Source organism: Magnolia sinica, chromosome 13, assembly GCF_029962835.1.
Source record: "Magnolia sinica isolate HGM2019 chromosome 13, MsV1, whole genome shotgun sequence".
NCBI lineage: Eukaryota > Viridiplantae > Streptophyta > Magnoliopsida > Magnoliales > Magnoliaceae > Magnolia > Magnolia sinica.
The window spans coordinates 35,719,759-35,742,021 of NC_080585.1; the positions used below are offsets into that span (position 1 = coordinate 35,719,759).

At 43.3% G+C, this 22,263-nt stretch overlaps 1 protein-coding gene across 1 annotated transcript in view; it reads right to left on the bottom strand.

Annotated features, from left to right (window-relative positions):
• Window positions 1-20,095: 20,095 nt before the first annotated feature.
• Window positions 20,096-22,263, bottom strand: part of LOC131223571 (PHD finger protein ALFIN-LIKE 2-like) — a 36,949-nt gene continuing 34,781 nt past the window's right edge. The window contains exons 4-5 of the mRNA XM_058219009.1: window positions 20,617-20,737; window positions 20,096-20,532 (exon numbers count right to left, since the gene is read on the bottom strand). Coding sequence (XP_058074992.1) covers window positions 20,275-20,532; window positions 20,617-20,737 — 379 coding nt within the window. The 3' untranslated portion in view covers window positions 20,096-20,274. The remainder of the gene's footprint in view (window positions 20,533-20,616; window positions 20,738-22,263) is intronic.

A 22,263-nucleotide genomic window follows, 5' to 3' on the forward strand; every position in this document is an offset into this window, starting at 1 on the left:
ATGGGCACATGATTTTATTAGATTATATATCAAATTAGTCTCACAATTATCACAAGTTTATATGCTCAAGTAACTCTATGTGCATATATGAGTATAGGGTTTAGTAACCATACATAGGTTTAAATTCACGTAATTAAGTGACTTCAAATGCATCATATAATTACATAACCGATTGCCTTACTTTGATGATTTCACAATTTATCGTTATTTAAACCTTAACATTCCACATGATTGAGTGGCCACATATTGCACACTTCACATAATTAAGTGGCCTCTCTTACATCATATAATCACTTAGATTAAAGGTCATCTGCCCAACTTGACTTCATATGCTTTGGTGACCATATGCATCACATAGTTGCATAGTTAGGTGGCTACATTTTCACTACTATATTGCTTAATTTATGGCCATATCCTTCGTATTAGAAGGTGAAGTGGTTACACTTATGTCACATAATCACATATTTAAAGGCTTAGATATACAACTCAATTTCTCATGGTCGAGTGACCATACATATATCATATGATCATATATATAGTGGATGTCCATCAATACAATTTAAGTTCACATAGTTAAGGGCCTTGTATACAACACATGATCGTATGGTTAGACGACCATATATATTTTATGTGATTAAGTAGACAATTCATCACATGATTACATGATTTATTAGCTAAATATATGTCACTACTTTATATAATGTCCATACATGCATCACTTTTTCGCACGAGTCCTGATATTCATCACAATTACACATTGTTGATGTAGAATTCTAGTTAGCCTTCCCTAGACTTTCGTGTACCTGCACAAGGGATGGACAAAGGAGACCTTAGCTAGTACAGGGGACCCTCCGATGCCTAAGTCAGGTAGAGAATTCGGGTCTAGTCGAGTAAATGGTTTTAGGTTAGAGATTGTGCATACCTTTCACCATTAGAGGTCTCTTTATTTATAGCTTATAAGAAGCAATAGCATGGAGCGGATCTTCCTTTTTGGTAAGCGGTATTGTAGGTAGAATCGGATCTCGGATCAATAGGATGATACTTCGAGATCCCTGATGAGGATTTTAAGATCTTGAATACGTCGAAGATTTTATCCTCCGAGATATTGGGAGAAGATCTCGGACGAATCTATCTTAGATGGGAGTAGAAGACCAACTTGGATGATGCCGACCTAGTGCCAACCTGAATTATACCGAGCTACCTTCCTAGTCAAATAGGAGAACAGGGGCTCCTGATGAACTCTGGAGATCTTTGAATCGATGGAGGTGGTGCTCTTGTGGGCATTTTACTCCGCCTCGGACCTAGAATAAGAAGCCGACTCTTGTGAAATTCGAGCTTTGTGTTGGTCTTTCACGAGGCCAAGCTCACAAGGTTCCAACTTGACCTTTCATTATAGGTCAGTCCATTTTTCCCCATAACAGTAAGCCCCCTACTTCCAAGTTAGTAGAACAGGCTTGAGAAGTAGGTCGAACCTGGTCAAATCAGATTATTATTGCTTGGCTGTCGGGTCGTCTTGCCATTAATGTTGAATAAGGTAGCGGGTGCGGGTATCGAGGTGTCCCAGTAATTATAGTACTACACTCTCGAGGTGGTGTGCCACGTCACGAGGTCACATGGGCTGTCAGGGGCGACTTTTTGGCGCGAGATGAATGAGGCAACGATGTGTGGCCTGACCTCGGCCGTGGAGTTGTGCGGCAAGTGGGAGCACACCATGTGTCCAAATGGGAGAGTCGATGAGCCGCTCTTCGGTCGTGCATTGATTAGGAGCAAAAAATGCTCGTACACGTGGCTCCTCTATAAAAGGGGACGTCCTAATCGTCGGGCAGGGTTATGTGCCTCTCCCTGCTATCACGCTCTTCCCTCTTCCTTGGCGTTAAACGATTTTTGGCAACTCCATTTTTGGCGGCTGTCTCAGGGGATATTACCCTTCGGTGAGATCTATACCTGCCTTCCCCTCCTTTCCCCTTTATTTTCTTTTTCTTTCTCCTCATTTCCAGCATCCTTGGGCCCACAACCATGCCGGAAACCTCGGGCTCATGGGAGGGAACCCCAGGCAGTGATGGTGGGGCAAAGAATCTGCGTCCCATGTCGAACCCGCCATGAACCCTGATGATGATGAGCGACGTCGATTTTCGAACGTCGCAGGCTTCACGGGTGCTCGAATGGTCCCCAGCGGAGTGGCCCACTGAGGCGGAAGAGGACTTTCCAACGATGGAGGAGGATTGGGAATCCCCATCGGAGTTGGAGAAGGGGTCCGTAGAGTCCGTCTTAAGGGAGGATGACCTTGTGAGGATCAGGTCAGGGTACCATATCCCTAAGTCCGTGGTACTCCGAGCTCCCTCACCGGGCAAGCCTCCTGACGAGGCCCCTAAAGGAGAGGTGACCATTTTCCAGGTCACCCTCTAATGTGGCCTCAGGCTTCCTTTTCAGAGGATAGTGAGGTGAGTACTTGCGCATCTGGGTTTAGCTCCAGGGCAACTAATCCCCAATGCTTGGAGAGTGCAAGTGGGGTCATTCATCCTTTAGTTCGAGCTTGACTAACCCGTGCTAACGGTGGACAAGTTTCTTCACTATACCAAGTGAAATCTAGCCCTCTGCATGAGGGTTGGTATTACTTCTCTGCCTAATAGGGGACTGGCAAGGCCTTGATCACAGACGTCCTGACCTCTAATAAGAACTGGAAGAACAAATGGTTCTGGGCGTCGGGAGATTGGGAAGTGCCAGGACTGTCCAGGCTTTGCTCTTGGGTCCCGACTTCCTTCTCTGCGCCAGGTCGGTATTATCAGGACTTAGGTTCCTTTTTTTCTTTTTACTTGGTCATTCTCTGTACCCTAACGTATTATATCTTCTCTGTAGTTCTTTCCAAGTACCCTACCATGTTAAGTCCGAAAGCACTTGCTCAAGTCGCTAGAGCAAGGTCGGTGGAGACCGATCTGCGATCTTGGAGGGAGCTTTCTGCGCCCGAACTCCTGCTTAAATTAGGTCTTGATTTCATCTTAATAGGTATAATTTTTGCCTACTTTGGGGCTTAGCATATTTCATGAATTTGCTGCTAACCCTTATAGTTGTGTAGATGTGCTGGAGGCGAGGCCCGCGAAGCGCAAGGCACCAGCCCCAGCGGAGCTGGCCCAAAAGAAGAAGAAGAAGACGACCTCTAAAAGTGAGGGGAAGGTCAGACGTTCGTCCCCTGTGATCCAAGAGGTCGCAGTCGACACACCGACCTTGATTCCTTCGACTACCATTCCCGAGGTGGCTGAGGAGGTCATTGGGACGACTTTGGTTGTTGATGCTTGTTCTGCCGGGGCCTCGGTTGTCGTGGGGACGTCTGCCGAGCTTCTTATGCCCCAAGCGGGGGGCTTGTTCGGTGAAGAGGGTCAGAGGTCTCCTAAGTCAGCTTGAGCCTCGCTAGAGAGTCTCCTGCCCTGGGTAAATCGACATATCCCCAATGCCGAATTCGCCTGTGTAATGGATACGCCGCCAGACGGAATCATTGGTCAGATGATAAATTTTTTCTTTAAGGTGGATGACTCATCATTTTTTTCTTGTTTTAGTTTGGACATTGCTTCCCCTACTTTGTAGTACACTCCTTCCTTGCTTGATGTGCATTGTGAGCTGATGCACCTTTAGACGGAAGCAGAAGCGGCGTTGCCGAGGAAGGGCGTTGAAGCTAAGCAACTCCGTGCCAAGGCCACTCAGTCCAGCGCCAAAGCCGAGTAGCTTCGGTCTGCCTCGAAGGCTTAATCAGAGAGCTCGACGACCAAGTTGGGGGCCTCTAAGAAGCTGCTCAACGAGGCCTTAGAGAGGGGGGCCTGGTGGAAGTCTGACCTAGCTGCCTTGACACGTTCTTTCGACATGAAGATAAGGGAAGCCCAGATAATCGTTGCTTGGGCTCGAGTAGCTGCAGTGGAGGAGTTCAAGTCTTCCAAGGAGTACACGGAGGACAAAGACATTTTGTATAGTGCCAAGTACGGGAAGTGCCTCGAGGAGATAGAGGAGGCCCATCCTGAGCTCGACCTGTCAGCTTACGGGGAGGCGGACTCAAATCCCGAGGTGCCTCTAAAGGATTCACCCTTCAAGCAACCTTTTGTAACTTAATGGCTTTTGCTTTTTCTCTTACAGCTATAATTTTTTCTTTTTTGTTGTTGATGTAATGTGCTCCTCGGAGCTTTATTAACACAATAAATTTTTACTATTTTGTTCGTTTGTGCAGATTTTCTAAGTAGGAAGGGCGGCTTATCCGTTTCAGGTCGTGATGTCCAAGTAGTTTTTCGTAGGTCGGATACGCGAATTACGTAGCATAAGTAGCGGCAATAGTATATGGTCTGACCTCTTCTTGAAGGGTCGGCCAATTAATGAGGGCTATTCTTCCCATGTATCATGGGAGGCCCTTAGTAGACTTTTAGTAGATGGTCCATTTGTAGATATCGAAGTAGAAAGCAAAGTTGTCTTGACTTGGTGATTTTATTGAAATTAAAGTAGAAAGAAAACTTTTCATGCTGGAATAAACATAGTAGGTAAGTAAATCTTGCACTCGGGACAGGTTGACCCCTATGCGTAGTAGATTTTGAGGTGGTCAGCATTCCACGGATGCGATAGGGGTCGACCTTCCAGTCCTCGAGTCGATACGATCCTGGTCGGCTCATGCTTATCACCACATAGGGTCCTTCCCAGTTCGGTCCCAAGTATCTCGAGTCAGGTTCCTTGGTGTTCTGGAAGGTTCTTCGGAGGACTAGGTCCCTAGCTTAGAATCTTCTTATTTTTACCCCTGAAATTGTAGAAACGTGTGACTTGTTATTGTTGAATCGCAATCTTGACTCGCGCTTGCTCCCTTTTTTCCTCGATGAGGTCGTGATCCAGTTCCATCAGTTCGGCGATCTGCTCTTCATCGTAGGAGCGGGTCCGAGTAGTCGGGAGTCCAATCTCAACCGGGATAACGGCCTCAGTACCGAAGGCTAAGGAAAAAGGAGTTTCTCCTATGGTTGTCTAGGCAATAGTTCGGTACGCCCAGAGGACGTGAGGGAGCTCTTTAGCCCATGATCCTTTGGTTTTTTCAAGCTTTGCCCAGAGGTAATTTTTGATAATCTTGTTGACTACTTCGATCTGTCCGTTGGCCTACTGGTGACGAGGTGACGAGTAAATGTTTTGGATCCCGAGGTTCTCGCACATACTTAGGAACTGCTTATTGTTGAATTATTTCCTGTTGTCCAAAATGATCGTGCGGGGGATCCCGTACCTGCATATGATGTTCTTTCAGACGAAGTCCATAATCTTCTACTCGGTGATCTTGGCTAGGGGCTCGACCTCGGCCCATTTAGTGAAATAGTCGACCGTGACAACCACGAACTTGGTATCTCCTTCACTGGTTAGTAAGAGCCGATGATGTCGATCCCCTATTGGGTGAATGACTATGGTCCGGTCATAGGAGTCAGTTGTTCGGGTGCTTGTTAGGGTATTGCCCCAAACCGTTGGCATTTGTCACATTTCCAAACATGCTGTCGGGCGTCCGCTTGAATGATCGGCCAGAAATACCACTGTTGAATGACCTTGTGGGCAAGGGCTCGGCCGCCGGAATGATTTTTGCAAATGCCTTCGTGGATCTCTTTTAGGACGTACTTAGCCTCCTCGGGTCGGAGGCACCTGAGATAGGGGAGGAAGAATCCCTTTTTGTAGAAGATGCCCATACCATGGTGTAACGAGCAGCTTTGGCTCGGAGCTTGCATGCTTATGGATGGTTCTTAGGCAACTTTCCCTCCTTGAGGTAATCGGTTATTGGATCCATCCAGGTTGGCTTTGAGTTTATCGGGAGAACCGTTGCCGGATTTGACTCGTTGACGCTCGGTTTGGTAAGGAACTCGATCGAAATAGATCTTGGGATATCGTCCTCATCTACAGTGGCCAATTTTGCTAATGTGTCTACTTTAGAGTTTTTCGCTCTAGGGATCAAGCTAATACTGCACTTCATGAACTTGTCGATCAGCTCTCGGGCTTTTTACAAGTAGGCCTTCATTCTTTCCCTTTTAGCCTGGTACTTGTTCACTATTTGGTTGATGACGAGCTGTGAGCCGCTGTGAACTTTCAGATGTACAGCTCTCATGGTGACGTCCGACTTGAGCCCGTCTAGTAGCACTTCGTACTTTACTGTATTGTTTGATGCTTGAAATTCAAATCTTAAGGCATATTGTACACATGTCTGGTCGGGGGCTTCTAGAACTATACCGGCATCGTTGCCTTTAGAATTGGATAAGCCATCGACGTAAAGCGTCCACGTCAGTTGATCTGGGATAGCCGTCTGGTTCTCAGCCTGGGTGGGCTTCATGTCAGGACTAGACTCCAGCTCTGAATAACTCAGCTCGAGAGGATCTAGCTCGACATGACCCAACTCGAGAGGAACCAGCTCGATAATGAAATTAGCTACCGTTTGGGCTTTGATTGTTATTCGGGGTTGATATTTAATGTCGAACTCATTAAGCTCAATCACCCATTTTGTTAGTCTCTCCGACACTTCAGACTTCTGTAGTACTTGGCGGAGATATTGATTGGTTAGAACGATAATGGTATGGGCTTGGAAGTACGACCGTAAGCGCCGGGATGAAACGATAAGGGTTAGCGCCAACTTTTCTATGTCTGGGTACCTGGTCTCGGTAGAGACCAAGGCCTTGATGACTAGTACACTAGGAGCTGTTTCCCTTCATGTTCCCTGATCAGGGTCGAGCTAATTGCTGTTGTTGAAACTACCAGGTATAGCAACAATGGTTCTCCTTGTTCTGGCTTCGAATGTAATGGTGGTGACCCCAGGTATTGCTTGAGTTGCTGAAAGGTGAGCTTGCACTCCTCCGCTCATTTTGTCTTCTACTTCCCTTTTAATTGCTTGAAGAAGGGAAGACATTTGTCTATAGCTCGAGATACGAAGTAGTTCAATGCGGCTACTCTTCCTGTAAGGTATTGGACTTCTTTCATCGTTCTGGGCGAGCTCATGTCGAGCAGGGCTCAAATTTTATCAGGGTTCGCCTCAATTCGTCTTTGGTTGACCAAGAATCCGAGTAACTTACCAGAACTGACACCGAAAGCACATTTGCTCGGATTCAATTTCATCTTATACTCCTGAAGGATCTTAAACATCTCTTCGAGGTCAGAGATATGGTCTGCAGCTTTAATGCTCTTGACGAGCATATCGTCAACGTAAACTTCCATAGAGCGTCCAATCTGGTGGGCAAATATTTTGTTGACGAGCCTTTGGTACATGGCTCCAGAATTCTTTAGTTCGAAAGGCGTGACCTTGTAGGAATAGAGTCCTTTATTGGTGACAAAGGTCATCTTCTACTTGTCATATGGGTGCATTGCAATTTGGTTGTAGCCTGAATATGCATCCATGAAACTTAAAAGCTCATGCCCAATCGTGCTATCGACAAGTTGGTCGATCCTGGGTAAAGGGAAGCTATCTTTGTGGCAGGCTTTATTCAGGTCAGTATAATTAACACAGACCCACCATTTTCCATTGAACCTCTTAACCAACACTACATTATCTATCCAGCTTGGATAATAGGTCTCTTCGATGAAGTCAGCTTTAAGAAGTTTTTTGACTTCTTCTCAAATTATGGTGTACTGTTTGGGGGGTTTGAACACCCTTCACTTTTGTCGGATTGGTCGATGGTTAGGGTCGACATTCAACCTGTGGATCATGACTTTTGGACTGATGTCGGGCATATCCTGATGAGACCATGCAAATTCATCAGCGTATCGTTGGAGGACTACGGTGGCATCAGGGATGACCCGATCTGCACCATTCGGGTTGGATCCGAATCATCGAGCGGGAGGAGTACAAGGTCCTCCGTAGGACATCCTCTTTCGGTTAAGTCTTCTCGGTGATCGAGGGAGGTGATCGCCATTGCATGTTGCTGGATCCGTAATGTCATGATATAGCATTGTCGAGCTTCCTGTTGGTCTCCTCTGACTAGTTCGGCACCATGCTTGGTGGGGAACTTCATTGCAAGATGGTACATTGACACAACGGTCCACGAAGCACTGAGTAAAGGTCGTTTAAGAATGACATTGTAGACAAACGGGCAGTCTACCACTATGAAGTCAATCATAGTCGTTATCTGGTTCTGCCCATCCCCAACTGTGACTGGGAGCTGGATCGACCCTTCTGAAGTGATCTTGTCTCCAGCAAACCTGAGCATGAGAGTTTTGACGGTTTGGAGTCGAGGTCGTCCTACTCCCATCTTGTTGAATGCTTTGGTGAAGAGGATATTGGTTGAGCTTCTGGTGTCTACCAAGATCCAAAACACTTTACGGTTAGCTATAGTCATAATAACCACAAGTGCATCACTGTGGGGATGATGGACTCCTCGGGCGTCCTCTTCGATGAAGGTCAGATCGCAAGATTTTACCTTATGCTCTTTCGAGGGTCTGTTGGTGACAAGGATCTGATGCTCTGAGCTGGAATAGCTGATACTCCTGGTGTGGGCTCTTCAAGCTAGGTTCGAGTCTCCTCCTCCCGCAGGCCCGCCGAAGATGGTGCGGATTTCTTCGGTTTGCTCGTTGTTGATGGGTTGCTCATTCTTTGAATCAACTAGTTCTTCTCTTATGTTGACATATTCTCGGAGGTGCCCTTTTCGAATGAGTACTTCGATTTCTTCCTTGAGGTCGAAACAGTCGCTGGTCGAGTGGCTGTGGTTTCGGTGGAAATGACAATATTTTCGTTTGTCTCGCCTGTCACCGTCGAACATCATCTTACTCGACCACTTGAGGATCCATTTATCTCGGACTTTCATGAGGACTTGCTCAAGTCCTCCTGTTGAGAGGAGTATATGAGATAAATCTACTGTTGGGCCGCTACTAGGGCGCTGACTCCTTTGTGGTATGTCTTCTTTCCTCCTCTTTTGTTCATTGGCCGAACTAGGTTCCTCCTTAGGCCGTTTTTCCTTGGCCGAGCTCCCCTTGCACCCAACCGCTCTTCCCAGGCCAACGACTTCCTCTGTGTTGGAGTATTTTTGGGCTTTGTTAAGGAGGTCGGCCATCATCGCGGGAGGGCTCTTGTCGAGCGAAATAAGAAATTTCCCTTCTCTCAGTCCTCTCATCATAGCGGTCCGTGCAATATCCTTTGAAGTGCTTGCACTTACATCGTTTCCAGGTTGAATTGCTTGATATAGTCCTTAAGCAACTCGCCTTCTTTCTGGATGATGTGGAGGAGATAGGAAGCCGGTTTGAGGCTTTCTTTCCCCCGATGAAGTTGGTGATGAAGGCTTTACTGAGCTGCGTGAAAGAACTAATCGATTGCAGCTTCAGTTGTCGAAAGCACTTCTGAGCTGCTCCTGTCAAGGTTAGTGAAAATGCGTGGCACATGACCGTGGTCGACGCACCATGTAATTCTATCCAAGCCCTGAAGGATTCTAAATGCTCGGCTAGGTTAGTGGTTCTAGAATATTAAGTGATCTGCGGTATATGGAATCTTAGTGGCAACTGCGCATGCATAATGTTGGCGGTAAACGGAGGCTCGGTCTCTTCCAGTATTGCCTCTACTAAGGTTGGAGCGTTCGTATGGTAGGCCTGCTGTATGTTGCAGATCTGGCCCTGTAGGTCATTCAGCTCGGCTTCCCAAGGGTCACTGCTTTCGACCATAACCTCAGTAGCTACCTCGAGAGCTTGATCGCACTTCTGTTCACAACCCCAAGTGTAGGGTTGCGATGTAATAATAATCTCGGTAAGACCTAGGTCAAATCCATAAGGACTGAACCTTGTACGTATTCTGAAAGTAACTAGAACTAGAACTAGAAAAAGATGAAATCTAAATCTGGAATAATTGAGAAAATAATTGTGATTAAAGTGAGTAAAACTAATGAAATTAAAGTTGGTAACTAGGGTGGCAAGGATCCACTTGTAGCAATTGGGAAGTTGCCTTGCATAATTCAAGGACGCAACTGGAATTAGAGTCCTATCTTATCCAGTTGGTAAGAAGAGATTTATCAGATCTCTGAACTTCTCATGGGTCTAATTATCAATAGATAAGAGTGGTGAAGATTTGGAAGTGATTTTGTCACCAAACCATGCCCAGGAGACAAGACAAACAACAACAATATACCAAACTCACAACCAATCATAAGAGAATTGAGAAGATTAGGAGGATTCCATCACCCAACCATGCCCATGTGATGATGGTGAACAATAGGATTGCTTAATTTCACAATCTCAATACATGAAAGGAAGATCTCTCAAGCTATCGCATATCTATTGTAATTTGAGTCACAACAAACTATTAAAAACTAAAAATATTCCTTCACAATCAAACTAGAATCCAAGAGAGTTTAATAACCATGAATTAAAGCATAGAAAAACACCCCATCACGTTATAAGCTTCACCTCCTAGCCCTAGCTAAGAGGTTTAGCCAATCATAGGCATGATTAAGCTAAAAATCTCTCAGAAAATAACATGATACAAGAATTAAGAGAAGGGAAGAAACAACTCTTCAGGCTGGCCGTTCACTCCACGCTTTCTCTCTCTCCCTCTCTCTCGTGCTCCACATCCAAGCCTTGCCTCCACGGCTCCACATCTAATGGATGATCTGATCTCCAAAGATGATTCTTCAGCTCTCTTTCTCTCTCCCTTATATAGAAGCCATGAGGTCAGTGGCTAGGTCGGTGGAGAAGGTGTTACGCAGCCGCGTACGTAACAGCAGTGGAAAACACGGAGACAACTGCGTTTGGATCGAATTTTGGGACGGTGGACGTCCAAGAAACACCTCTTGTCTCCATGGCCAAGGTAAAGACCCCCCTATGAAGGTTCTGGATGGTTTGGATCAACCATCCGACCACGAACGGTGGCCCACAACACCCGCAACGTCCTGGAAAACCAGACGTGCGTACGGTGCAAAAATTCCTGCGCTGTGATGCTCAGTGGGCTCCACAGTGATATTTTCGGGAAAATCCACTCCGCTCGTTAGATTCTTGGCGAAAAACCAATTGGAAAGAGTGGTTTTGGTCGAGTTTTGGTGCGGTCCACTATATCAAATCAACTCGCCGTTCATTCTACATTTTCCAGCAATCTATGTGTATACGTGTGCATGGGGCAAAAAATACATCTTTTCTAGGGTCTTCTCCACCCCCTGGAGCAGATGGACGGTCCAGATCTTTCATCCGGATGATGGGTGGGGCCCACTGACCAAACCGAGAGAGGTGTGTTATCCTGTCTTTGACCGGGCTGACCATATGGTACACAGCCAGTGCGTATACCCTATGTACACGCAATGTACATATGGGGTCCACTGTGATGTATATGCAAAATTCGCTCCGTCCATTCATTTTTTCACCCCTTTTAAGGGGTTGAGACTAAAACTGAAGCATATCCAGACATCAGGTGGCCCAAATCAGTGAATTGTGGGCTGATCTGTCTGTTGGGCCACTTCCACAAAGATCCAATGGTTGAAATTCGACTTATACGGTTAATTTAGGGTCCTCAGGCCAAATATAAAGTCTCGAGCCAAACGGATGGTGGGAACCTTGTGATCTTGCATTCAGGGTGACCTTCAGGCCTTTGGGAATTCAATTACTTGATTTTCTCGGATCTTTGGCGTGTAAATTCTTTGATCTTGGTCCTCTGGGATCCGTCCATTGCCTTGGTGATTTTTGAGCATTAAATCCATGCCTTTAGTACCCTTTTTCAGTCCAAGCTCCTAAATTCACATTGCAACAAAAACATGATTAAAATATGACGTTAAACAGTATCATGTTCGTAAAATCATGTAATAACTGAGGTCTAATATGCAATATTTGACCCTCAACAACTTCTTCCTATCTAACTCATGATGGAGGTCGGAAGCGACCAATGTTGCGGAGCCAGAGATGTGAGAAGGTGCTAGCCTTAATGTACGGAGTTGCCGGCTTCTGCTAGAGGTAGCGGGTGAGTCAGAAGGCTCGGGGGGCTCCTGGACCGTTGGTCCCACTACTTGCTTGACCCTTTGCGCAGGTCGGGGCACTAGTTGTTCCAACAACTACTTCATGGAATTCATGTTATTGTTTAACACTTTGACTTGTTGTTCGAGGGAGACTAGCCATCCTCCCCAATTACGTGATTGTTGCACCAGCCATACAGGCGTGGAATCAGCCTGCAGCTGGGAAGTGGAGTCCCAGTGGCTAGCAGACTGTTCTGGCGGTGCAAGATCGAGCATAACAGAGGAGGTCTGAGCCTTCTTCTTCCCTTTCGCCATCGTTGAAGTTATGGTGAGATGAGAGCAGCTTTCAATGTAGGTTACAACAGATGACGCCAAACTGTTGATGCAGAAATCTGATTAGCCTTCCTTAGACCTTCATGTACCTACACAGGGGATGGACAAAGGAGACCCTAGCTAGTACAGGGGACCCTCCGATGCCTAAGTCAGGTGAGGAATTCGGGTCTAGTCGAGTGAAGGGTTTTAAGCTAGAAATAGTCTGTACGTTTCACCATTAGAGGCCTTTCTATTTGTAGCTTATGAGAAGCAGTAGCATGGAGCGGATCTTCCTTTTTTGGTAAGCGGTATTGTAGGCATAATCGGATCTCGAATCAATAGGATGACACTTCGAGATCTCTGGCAAGGATTTTAAGATCTTGAATACGTCGAAGATATCCTCCGAGATCTTCGGAGAAGATGTCGGATGGATCTCTCTTAGATGGGAGTAGAAGATCGACCTGGATGATGCCGACCTGGGTGATATTGACCTGGTGCCGACTTGAATTATACCAAGCCGCCTTCCTAGTCAAATAGGAAAATAGGGCTTCTGATGAACTCTGGAGATCTTCGAATCGACGGAGGTGGTGCTCTTGCGGGCATGTTACTCCGCCTCGGACCTAGAGTAGGAAGCTGACCCTTGTGGAATCCGAGCTTCGTGTTGGTCTTTCACGAGGCCAAGCTTAAAAGGTTCCGACTCTACCTTTCATTATAGGTCTGTCCATTTTTTCCCCATAACACAATCAAGTAGGTAAACAAACTTCACAACCATACATGATCATATGGCCATATGAATATCATATGACCCCATGACTTAAGGCACACAAACAACACTCGATCACATGATTTGGTGCCTACCCACACACCACGTGATCACATGATCATGAACCGCACATACAATACAAGATCACAAGGTTTAGGGGTTGTCTCCACGTCATAAAATCACATGATTAGGAGGCCCCACATTCAACACAAAATCATAAAAAAAAGTGGCCCAAATTTCATCATAGATCACACAATTAATAGCCATATATATGTCACGGATTCTATACTTAGTGAGCTCCACAATTTACGCAAATATCATGAATCTAATTGTCCAGCGAACAATGCATTGATAGCACATTAGGCCCTACTTCCAACGGGCCACTTTGAAATTTTTATCTAGTTGATATTTGTGCTTTTAAGTTCATCAGGTAGGATGACCTATGCATGGTTTAGATGACATATAGACCTCACAGTGGGGCCACATCCAGCCCCACAGGTTGGATTGTAAATAAACGTCATAATGAGGCCTACAACAGGCCCCACCCTAAAGAAATGGACAGTTATAATATATAACATACATCATGGTAGGCCTTTGAAAATATTCAACGGTGGTCTAAGCTATTGGCAGCACACAACGTCATAAGGGGTGTCCCTTAACCTGCTGTTATAATGGATGTACAAGATATATTTCTCACCCACATCACGGTGGGGCCCACCTGCCAACTAGATAGTGTGGATGAAAATTATATACATAACGGTGGAGCCACAACACACTCACGTGCTGTGAGCCCCCTCTCCTTTAGCTTTCTTTTCTTCTCATTTTTTTCCTTTTTACTTCGCTCTGAAACCCAGAGAGGCTTCCAAGAGTTTGGCCCACCTAAGATATGCACCTATTCCGATTTTTGGGACCCATGTTCTTACACAACTAGCCAAAATGGACGAACGATTAGGATCCAATACATATACCACGGTGGGTCCCACCCATTGGATGGTCATCGTTGACGTATAATGCATGTCTCACAGTGGGGTCCATAGCTGCAACAACCACTACTCATCATAGTGGGCCTTACGTTTCAACAGTGTATGTCATTATCCCCACTATTTTTCAGTGGTGGGGCCATCAGAGTTTTTCATCTAATCTTTGGGACTTATTAACAGGTTGGATAGAAAATAAACATTATGGTGGGCCATTTGCTCATATGGTAGACCCCACATTATGGTTGCACACTGTCTGCATAGCATAACCGCCCTGTGATGGGTCTTGTATAATGCTCCAAAACTCGGCGCTTGGGTGTGAAGACTCAAATCCCTCGTCCCAGGGTATTAACACTAAAATGGTCGAGTGCAATGTCACCGACATTGACAACACCACAATATTTGCCGCTTGAGTACAATGCTCTAGTTGCGCAAACTTGAGTGTCGCATGTGGAAAAAATCCCTCAAGTGTGCACTCAATCAAATTAACATTCATATCATGTAAAAATAAATCAAAGTAGCACATTTCAAATAAATTCAATAGATATTAAATAGAGAATATGATATATTAAATGCAAATATCCCAAGTATATAAATCCAAACTGTGCCACATGGACCACCACAAACCATAAACAAATTCAAGTACGAAATGTGTCAATATTAAGGGAAAGTCATAAAAAGAACTAACGACTCAAACTTCTAACGCTCAACCAGTTAAGGCTGCTCCCCTCGATCATCCATCTCTTTACTGATCTCTATCTTGGTGATCCTAAGCTTCGCAGTCTATCTACCTGCATCCACTGTTTGGTTTTTGAATTCGAGATATGATTGGCCAATTTAGAAAGAAATTTATTCAAGATTACATAATGACATATTAATCAGGTATATTTTCTTTAAAAATATAATAAAATAACTATTGTTTATAATGCGTCTTGTTTAAATGCATGAATGCGTGAATGTTCTTCACCTTGAGGATGCACATCTAACTAAACCAAATGCAAATGAATGGGTCTTTCAAATAGTCGACCCATTCATATAATAACATGAGATTAGGTCTTTTAAATAGTCGACTCAACTCACAGTTAAAAGAGACGGGTCTTTCAAACAATCGACCTAGCTCATAATTAAAAGGGATTGTATCTTTCAAATAGTCAAGCCAACCCATTGTCATAAGAGGCTGGGTCTTTCAAATAATCAACTCAACTCATAATAATAAGAGACGAGTCTTTTAAACAATCGAGTCGCCCCGCATGTCATGAGTGCATGATTAATTCAATATTTATTAGTCCGACTCCCAAACAACCATTTAATGAGCCTTTACAACTAGCCGTCCTAAGGGTTGATAACCCCAAGTGCAGGGCTGCGACGTAGTAATCTTTGTGAAACCAAGGTCGATCCACATAAAGATTGGTGAGAATACAATTAAAACTAATTAGGTTGTCTGGGTTTTTAATTTAGTGAAATAAAAATGGCTAAAATAATTAATAAAAAATGACTAAGAATCCATGAATCATCAATCAATAGAACTTGAACTTAATTCATCTTCTTGAGTTGATAATTCAACTAGAGCTAGATTCCAATACGTTCTACTCGGAAGATAGCACAATAGAATCAATCACAAACATAAACATAGATTAGAATTATGATAGATTGATTTCTCATGAAGATCTAAGCAATCAATCACATGAAATTAAAAACATCTAATATGCCTATATACGACAATAGATCAATCAATTTTATGGATTGATTCATTATCTAATTTACGAATTCAATCACATTTAATTACAATTTAACACAAAAAATTAAAACTTTCATTGAAAACAAATTAAAAATAAAAAATTCATCAAAATGTTCATCATTTAGCCCTAGCTAAGAGATTAGCCCCCTAGCTAAGAGATTGGCCAAGCATGACTAACATTTTAAATAAAATAAAAGAAAAGTATAAAAAATAAATTAGAATAAAAAAAAAAATTGAAGAAGAAGGACGGTTCCGTGAAGGCTTCACCGCCTATTTATCTCTCTCCCAAGCCTTAACTGTAACACCCCAAAATTCAGTACCCGAGTTTAGGAACTCTAATCCAAAATTTGAGGGTGTTAGATAAATAATCAATGAATATTTCCTAATTACACCCTTTTTTTTTTACAGATCACATTAATGAAGGTACACATTCATGAGAATAAATCCAACCATACTATACTTCTTATTTCTTTTAAACATAAAAGTTTAACTAATCATTTAATGCTACTCAAGTGGAAGCTTATTACAAATATCTAGATTTGTTACATAAAATGTAAATAAAGTTAAACTAAAATGAAAGTACGAACAACATAATCCCAAGTCATTTGTAATCTTTCATTAATATGGTTGGAGAGGGTCAATGCCCTACTCATAGTGATGATTATTTTTTAAGATTAACACAATTCAAGTAATTCCTTAAAGTAAGATAATATAAAGGTTCTAATACTTTTCCTATTCCAACACTACGAATGGTATCAATACGTGCAACCAAATCTATATGAATGCATGCTTAACATAGTGTGTGTGACTCATCATACATAGTAAGAAACACATTGTGGAATATAATTCATAAAAATTTGGCTCGTTCCGTATCTCATAACTACGGAGATTCATCGGCATATTAAGGGGGGATGTGCTCGCCTAAAGTGGTTTTTGGGTTCAGGTTCGATATGTGGTGTGCTCTTCTCCTCTTCACTTCTTCTTCTTTCCTTCTCCTTTATCTTTGCCTCTCTTTCTTTTATCTCCTCCTCTTTCCTTTTTTTCTCTCTTCTTTTCCTTCTTTCTTTCTTTCATTTCTTTCATTTCATTTCTCTTTCGTCTTCCCTTGCTGGAAATTCCAGTAACTAACTAGGGTCCGAGCCTTTTTTTGGATGAAGAATTGACTATGGTGAGGGGAGGCGTGTAGCTAACCTAATTTGGGTTAGGTGAGAGGGGTGAGTGTGGTGCATTGTAACATATGCATTGGCTAAGGGGAAAGCCAGAGGTGAGGTGTCATGTGTAGAGAGTATATGTCATGTATGAGAAGGTGAGGTGGCATGCATGTGAGTAAGGTGGCTAGAAGAGAGATTAAGTGAAGGTATTAGTGGGGAGTGATGTAAGAGGAAAGTAAGAGAGAGGATGAGTTGGGTTTGTAGAATGGACTCATGGGCCCGTGGTATGGGCTTGGGTCCGAACCCCCGGGAGAGTCTCATACTACATTCCAAATGGTTTCTCTTTGCGCACATAGGGATTCGAGATTCTTTGCATGATACCGCATGCGTTCGGGGGTGTACGAAGGAGGGATTTGGGCCCACGCATAAGGAGGGTCACACTCATGCTTATGGGTTATGCCGCATACCCGTGTGGGGCCAGGAAACATGTGCTCAAGGGCATGAATACATATATGCGCATACATTTGGGGAGTTTTCGAGCAACGGACATACGTACACACAATGGGAGAATCTAAGGGAAGGACCATAGTGCGCATGGGGATCGAGAGCACATGTACACAAGCGAGCATGCATGAAAGGCCAGGGTGCTCGCATAAAGGGTGTGGTTGCACACATACGAAAGCTGGAGCAGGCTCGGGTAGATTCCGGGCAAACCAAGGGTATTGCATAAAGCTCCCTTCATCTCTGACCCGGCGAGTTTGATTGCGTGGCAGGCACTGCCAAAGATGAGCTCGTATAGGTACTCAACCCAGCAACGTTCAAACATGCTTTGCATGAGCCCTGTATCTAATAATAGCATGTTGCCTACTTAAATCCTATCATGTCAGGGGAGAAGAGATCTTGGTCCAAGTAAGGGTAGTAATCCAATGAACATTCTGATTAGGATACCGCAAGCGAGATGTAGATTGGGTATTGTTCTATTTAGATAGAGGGGGGTTTAATTGGAGGATAAACAGTCATGCTTTGCATGGGCGTCATAATTCACATTGGTTCACTATCCAATGGATTCCCACCAAATTAGGAGAGGAATCTCAGTCCAAGCATGGGCAATACCCAACAGTTGTGTCCCACATTATGATGCCTTTTTCTCATATATGAGGTGGGTCAGATGTCAGCTCCGCCTCACATGTAAGAAAAAAAAGAAAAGAATGAACGGTCAAGAGAAACTGACGATGGGCCTGATCTTTAGGACAAGGCATTGAAAGAGCCTAAGTAGCTTGGTGTTGCACACGTATGACACAGTGGCTGGTGGAAACAAATAGAGCCATAGAATTGCACTTGTTCTAATGCAACTTCACATTCCTCGCAATTGTCCTCATTAAGAGGGGATTCTCAAATCACTGTGGTTGTGAGCTTATGGTCGTTCGCAGGGCGGCTCACAATATCAATGGCTCTGGTAGCCATATATATATCTGTTGCGTGTGGAGGACACATGTAGAAGGCTCGCCATCCTCTCTTGCAAACTTTCTTTTATGTGGTGGAATTATCTGATACGTGGCCCCGCATCTTTGGACACCATGTAGGTTTTTTTTGGATTCATTGAGTGGTCCTGGTTCGTTTATCCAGACATCCATCCGTTGGGCCACTACCTTTTTGGGCCCATCAGATAAACACGGTCCACTTCTATAAATTTAAGGCTCGAGGACATTTATAAACATGAAGAGTTTTCCAAGGACCACATATGCCAATCTGCCTCCTGTATAGAGATATTTCAGATTCGTGCATGGGCGGGCCACAACATGTCAATTACCCGGCCAGTCGTTTTAACTCCTTCAGTGGGTCACACGTCATTTTCCCCTTAGTGACAAAATTATACTTCAGACAGACCTATGCATCAAGTCCTCGGCATATGCATATGAAGACTTGAGGCTCTTCAAGGCTTTCCAACGGACGCGGATTGGCTACCCTACTGACAGATTAAGTAGCGAGACTGCAACTGAAGTGACATCACCAAGTTCTACTGACAGGTTAAGTAGCGAGACTGCAACTGAAGTGACATCACCAAGTTCTGTGGGCCCCACCATGATATATGTTTTGTATCCACGCCGTCCATCCATCTGGAGAGATCATTTTAGGGTAAGATCCAAAGCTCCAGTGGACCCCACCACAGAAAACAGTGGGGAGAGTGATGCCACCGTTAAAAACCTCTAAAGGCTACAAAAGTTTTCGATCAAGCTGCTATTTCTGTTTTCCCTTCTTTAATGTCTTTGTTAACTTTTTGACAGGTTGGATTTCGAAAAAACATCATGGGCCTTAGGAAGGTTTCAACTGTAGGCATCAATCTTCCTGCTGTTTTCTGTGGTGGGGTCCACTAAAGCTTTGGATCTGCCTCGTTCTTTGGCTCTTGCCTTAAAATGATATTTCTTTGGCTCATGCCTTGAAATGATATCTTCAAATGGATGGACGTTGTCGATACAACACATACATCATAGTGGGGTCCACAGAAATTGGTGACATCACTTCAGTAGCGAGTCTTGCTGCTCAACCTGTCAGTATTTAATCAGCGTCCCCCAACTAAAGACTAGCGGGCCCATCCTGTCAGTCCGTCTTTCTAGCTTGGGCCCATCCTATCAGAAGATTTTGAGGTTTTTCCCTGGGCCAAGATGTGGGCGTTTCCCTTTTTTTCCCTTCATTTCTCTTTCCTCGGGGCTTTGGCCTCTTCATTCTTTGTAATTCTGAGTTGGTAATAACAGTTTTTCTTTTTCTTTTTTTTTGGCTTAAAAAAATCTCACCCACAACAAAAGATTTAAAAATAGTTATTATAAAATTAAAATTCTGAAATATATTTATATAATAAGTTGTTCAGTTTTTTTTACTATTTTTGAGTAAATATCTCCATAATATCATGATATTTCAAAACCTATCTGAAATATATTTATACAATAAGTGTTTTACCTTTTAACTATAATTGGGTAAATATCTCCATAATATATTGATATTTCAAAACCTATCTGAAATATATTTATACAATAAGCGTTTTAGTTTTTAACTATTTATGTTTTTTTTTTTTTTTTTTTTTTTTTTTTTTTAAATTATTGCGAGATTAACATCATGGTGATAGTTGTCACACTGCTTATTACAAGTGCACTTAGGGCAATTTTGGAAATTTAACAACCCCCCCCCTCCCCCCCCCAAAATAATAATAAAATAAATAAATAAATAAATAAAATCATGGTTTGGCATTTTTATGCACAATCACGCTCAAGTTGAAAAAAAAAATTAATAAGAATATAAATAGCAACACTAATTCTTCTGAACAAACACTGTGAATATTTTCGGAGGCAGAAAGATATACCTGATATAGAAATTAGTCTTTTAACCAATACAACACCAATCTCTGATAGTTTACTACAGTGTCAGCAATGAGAAAGACGGCGGGATCCAGTTACTGCCTGCTTTTCTTCGACGCGCTGCAAGAAGGGCATTTGTATTGCTTAATGTTCTCGGCTTTTGCCGGTGTTATCTTCACACACTTCCCATGAAACCATCTTTCACATATGTCGCACCCAATCCAAAACTCATCGCCATTGTAATTGCCGCCGCAGCTTCCACACAGCGTTTCACTGTGTTCATCTTCATCTTCACCATATCCTTCGTCAACAGAGGGTTTTGAATTGCTTTTTACCTGCCCGTCACCCGATCGCTGCAGGATTGAAGGGGTTGTGAATCTATTCTGGATGAGAGGAATGAGTAAAAGAAAAAAAAAACAATATTTGATCAATCTCACCTTTGTAGTGAGTCGGGATTTACTCCCGCTGTCAGCACTGGATTTGTTTTTCACCTGCTTCCTTTGTGTTACTACTTCATAGACTGTTGGCAGATCATTGATCATGCTAAATAGACGCTTTCTGTCAATGAAGAGCCACAACAACAACGAACATAAATGGTTGGCTTCTTAAGAGTATTATCCAATGCTCTCAGCCTAGTCCAGTAAGAGGGAAAAAATATGCTTCTAAAACAATTTGAAGGAGACTGTAGGTAGAGCTAACACCTACTTAAAATCATAATAAATTGTTCTGCTGCACCTTAGGGACATAAATGGTAGACCACTTGTTTGTTTGTGTGTGTGTGTGTGTGTGTTTTTTTTTTTTTTTTTTTCCACTTACAAGGTACGGACAGGTTCCCTTGGCTTGTTTGGACGGAGATTCTTGGTCCAATGCTTTGTTCTCTAGAAAGCCTCATGGAAGCCTGGAAACATGGGTTCTGGCATCATAGAGGTCATCGAATTTTTTGAAAGCTTTGGTTAGTAGTGGCGGTGTCATGGTTCATTCCAAAGGAGGAAAATGATAGATCTTTCCTGAGGAAGGATAGTCTTGTGGCATCACTAACGAGTTTGTGGGCGTTAAACAGTATGAATGTAAGAGGAGATTGGAGGTGTTGGATAATAGGCCCCAAAGGTGGGAAGAAATGTAGTCTAGAAACTGCCTACTATGTCAAAACTTCAGTGGTTGATCTCATGGAATCGGGCCCAACGGGGGCAGGAGCAATGACACAAGAAATTGGGGACATTGATAGGATGCTTTGCATCTGATTATAATTTCTGATTCCAATGAAGCAGAAAATCAGGTCATGTGGTTAGGGGTGAACATGTGCACCCAAACCTTCCTGGGGCCTACACTTACAAAAGGAATTTCACCCAAACCTTCCTCTCTCAAGCACCTACACATGGAGTTTGGCGACTTGGATTGAGGGGATTAGAGGCTTCTCTACCATTCAAAATAATAATAATTAATAATAAAAGATAGAGACTTTTAGGGATCTCCTTTTATTTATTTATTTTTATTTTTTATTTCCCAATCCCCAAGGGAAGAGCTTCGAAGCTGATTCTCAAGCGAGAGAAGGGGTCCTTGGGCCTCTATGGTTTCTGGAAATTCCTTCCCTGAGTTACAATTTTGGGTTTTTTTTTAAAATTTTTTTCCCCGTCTTTCTTAATATTTTCATCATTATAATATTTTATATAAAAAGAAAAAAGAAAAAAAGAACAAGAAGAAGCCATGCTTTATGGGACAGATTGTTGGGCAGTCAAGGCACAACATGTTCATAGGATAAGTGTGGTTGAAATGAGGACATTGAGATGAATGAGTAGCAGGATGAGGAAGGATAGAAACTAAGAAATGAATGCATTTGAGGGAACCTAGGAGTAGCAACAATGCATAATAAGATGAGAGAGTAGACGCAAATGGTGCGGCAGAGACCAAGAACTGCACCTGTTAGTAGGAATGAGTTGGTTCCTGTTGAAAGCTTTAAAAGGGCAATGGGAGGCCCAAAAGGGCATGGACAGAGGTTAAAAGAAAAGATTTGATGACCTATGGCTTCACTGAGGATATAGTCCTTGACAGGGGAACGTCAGAACAGGATTTGTGTAGCTGACCCC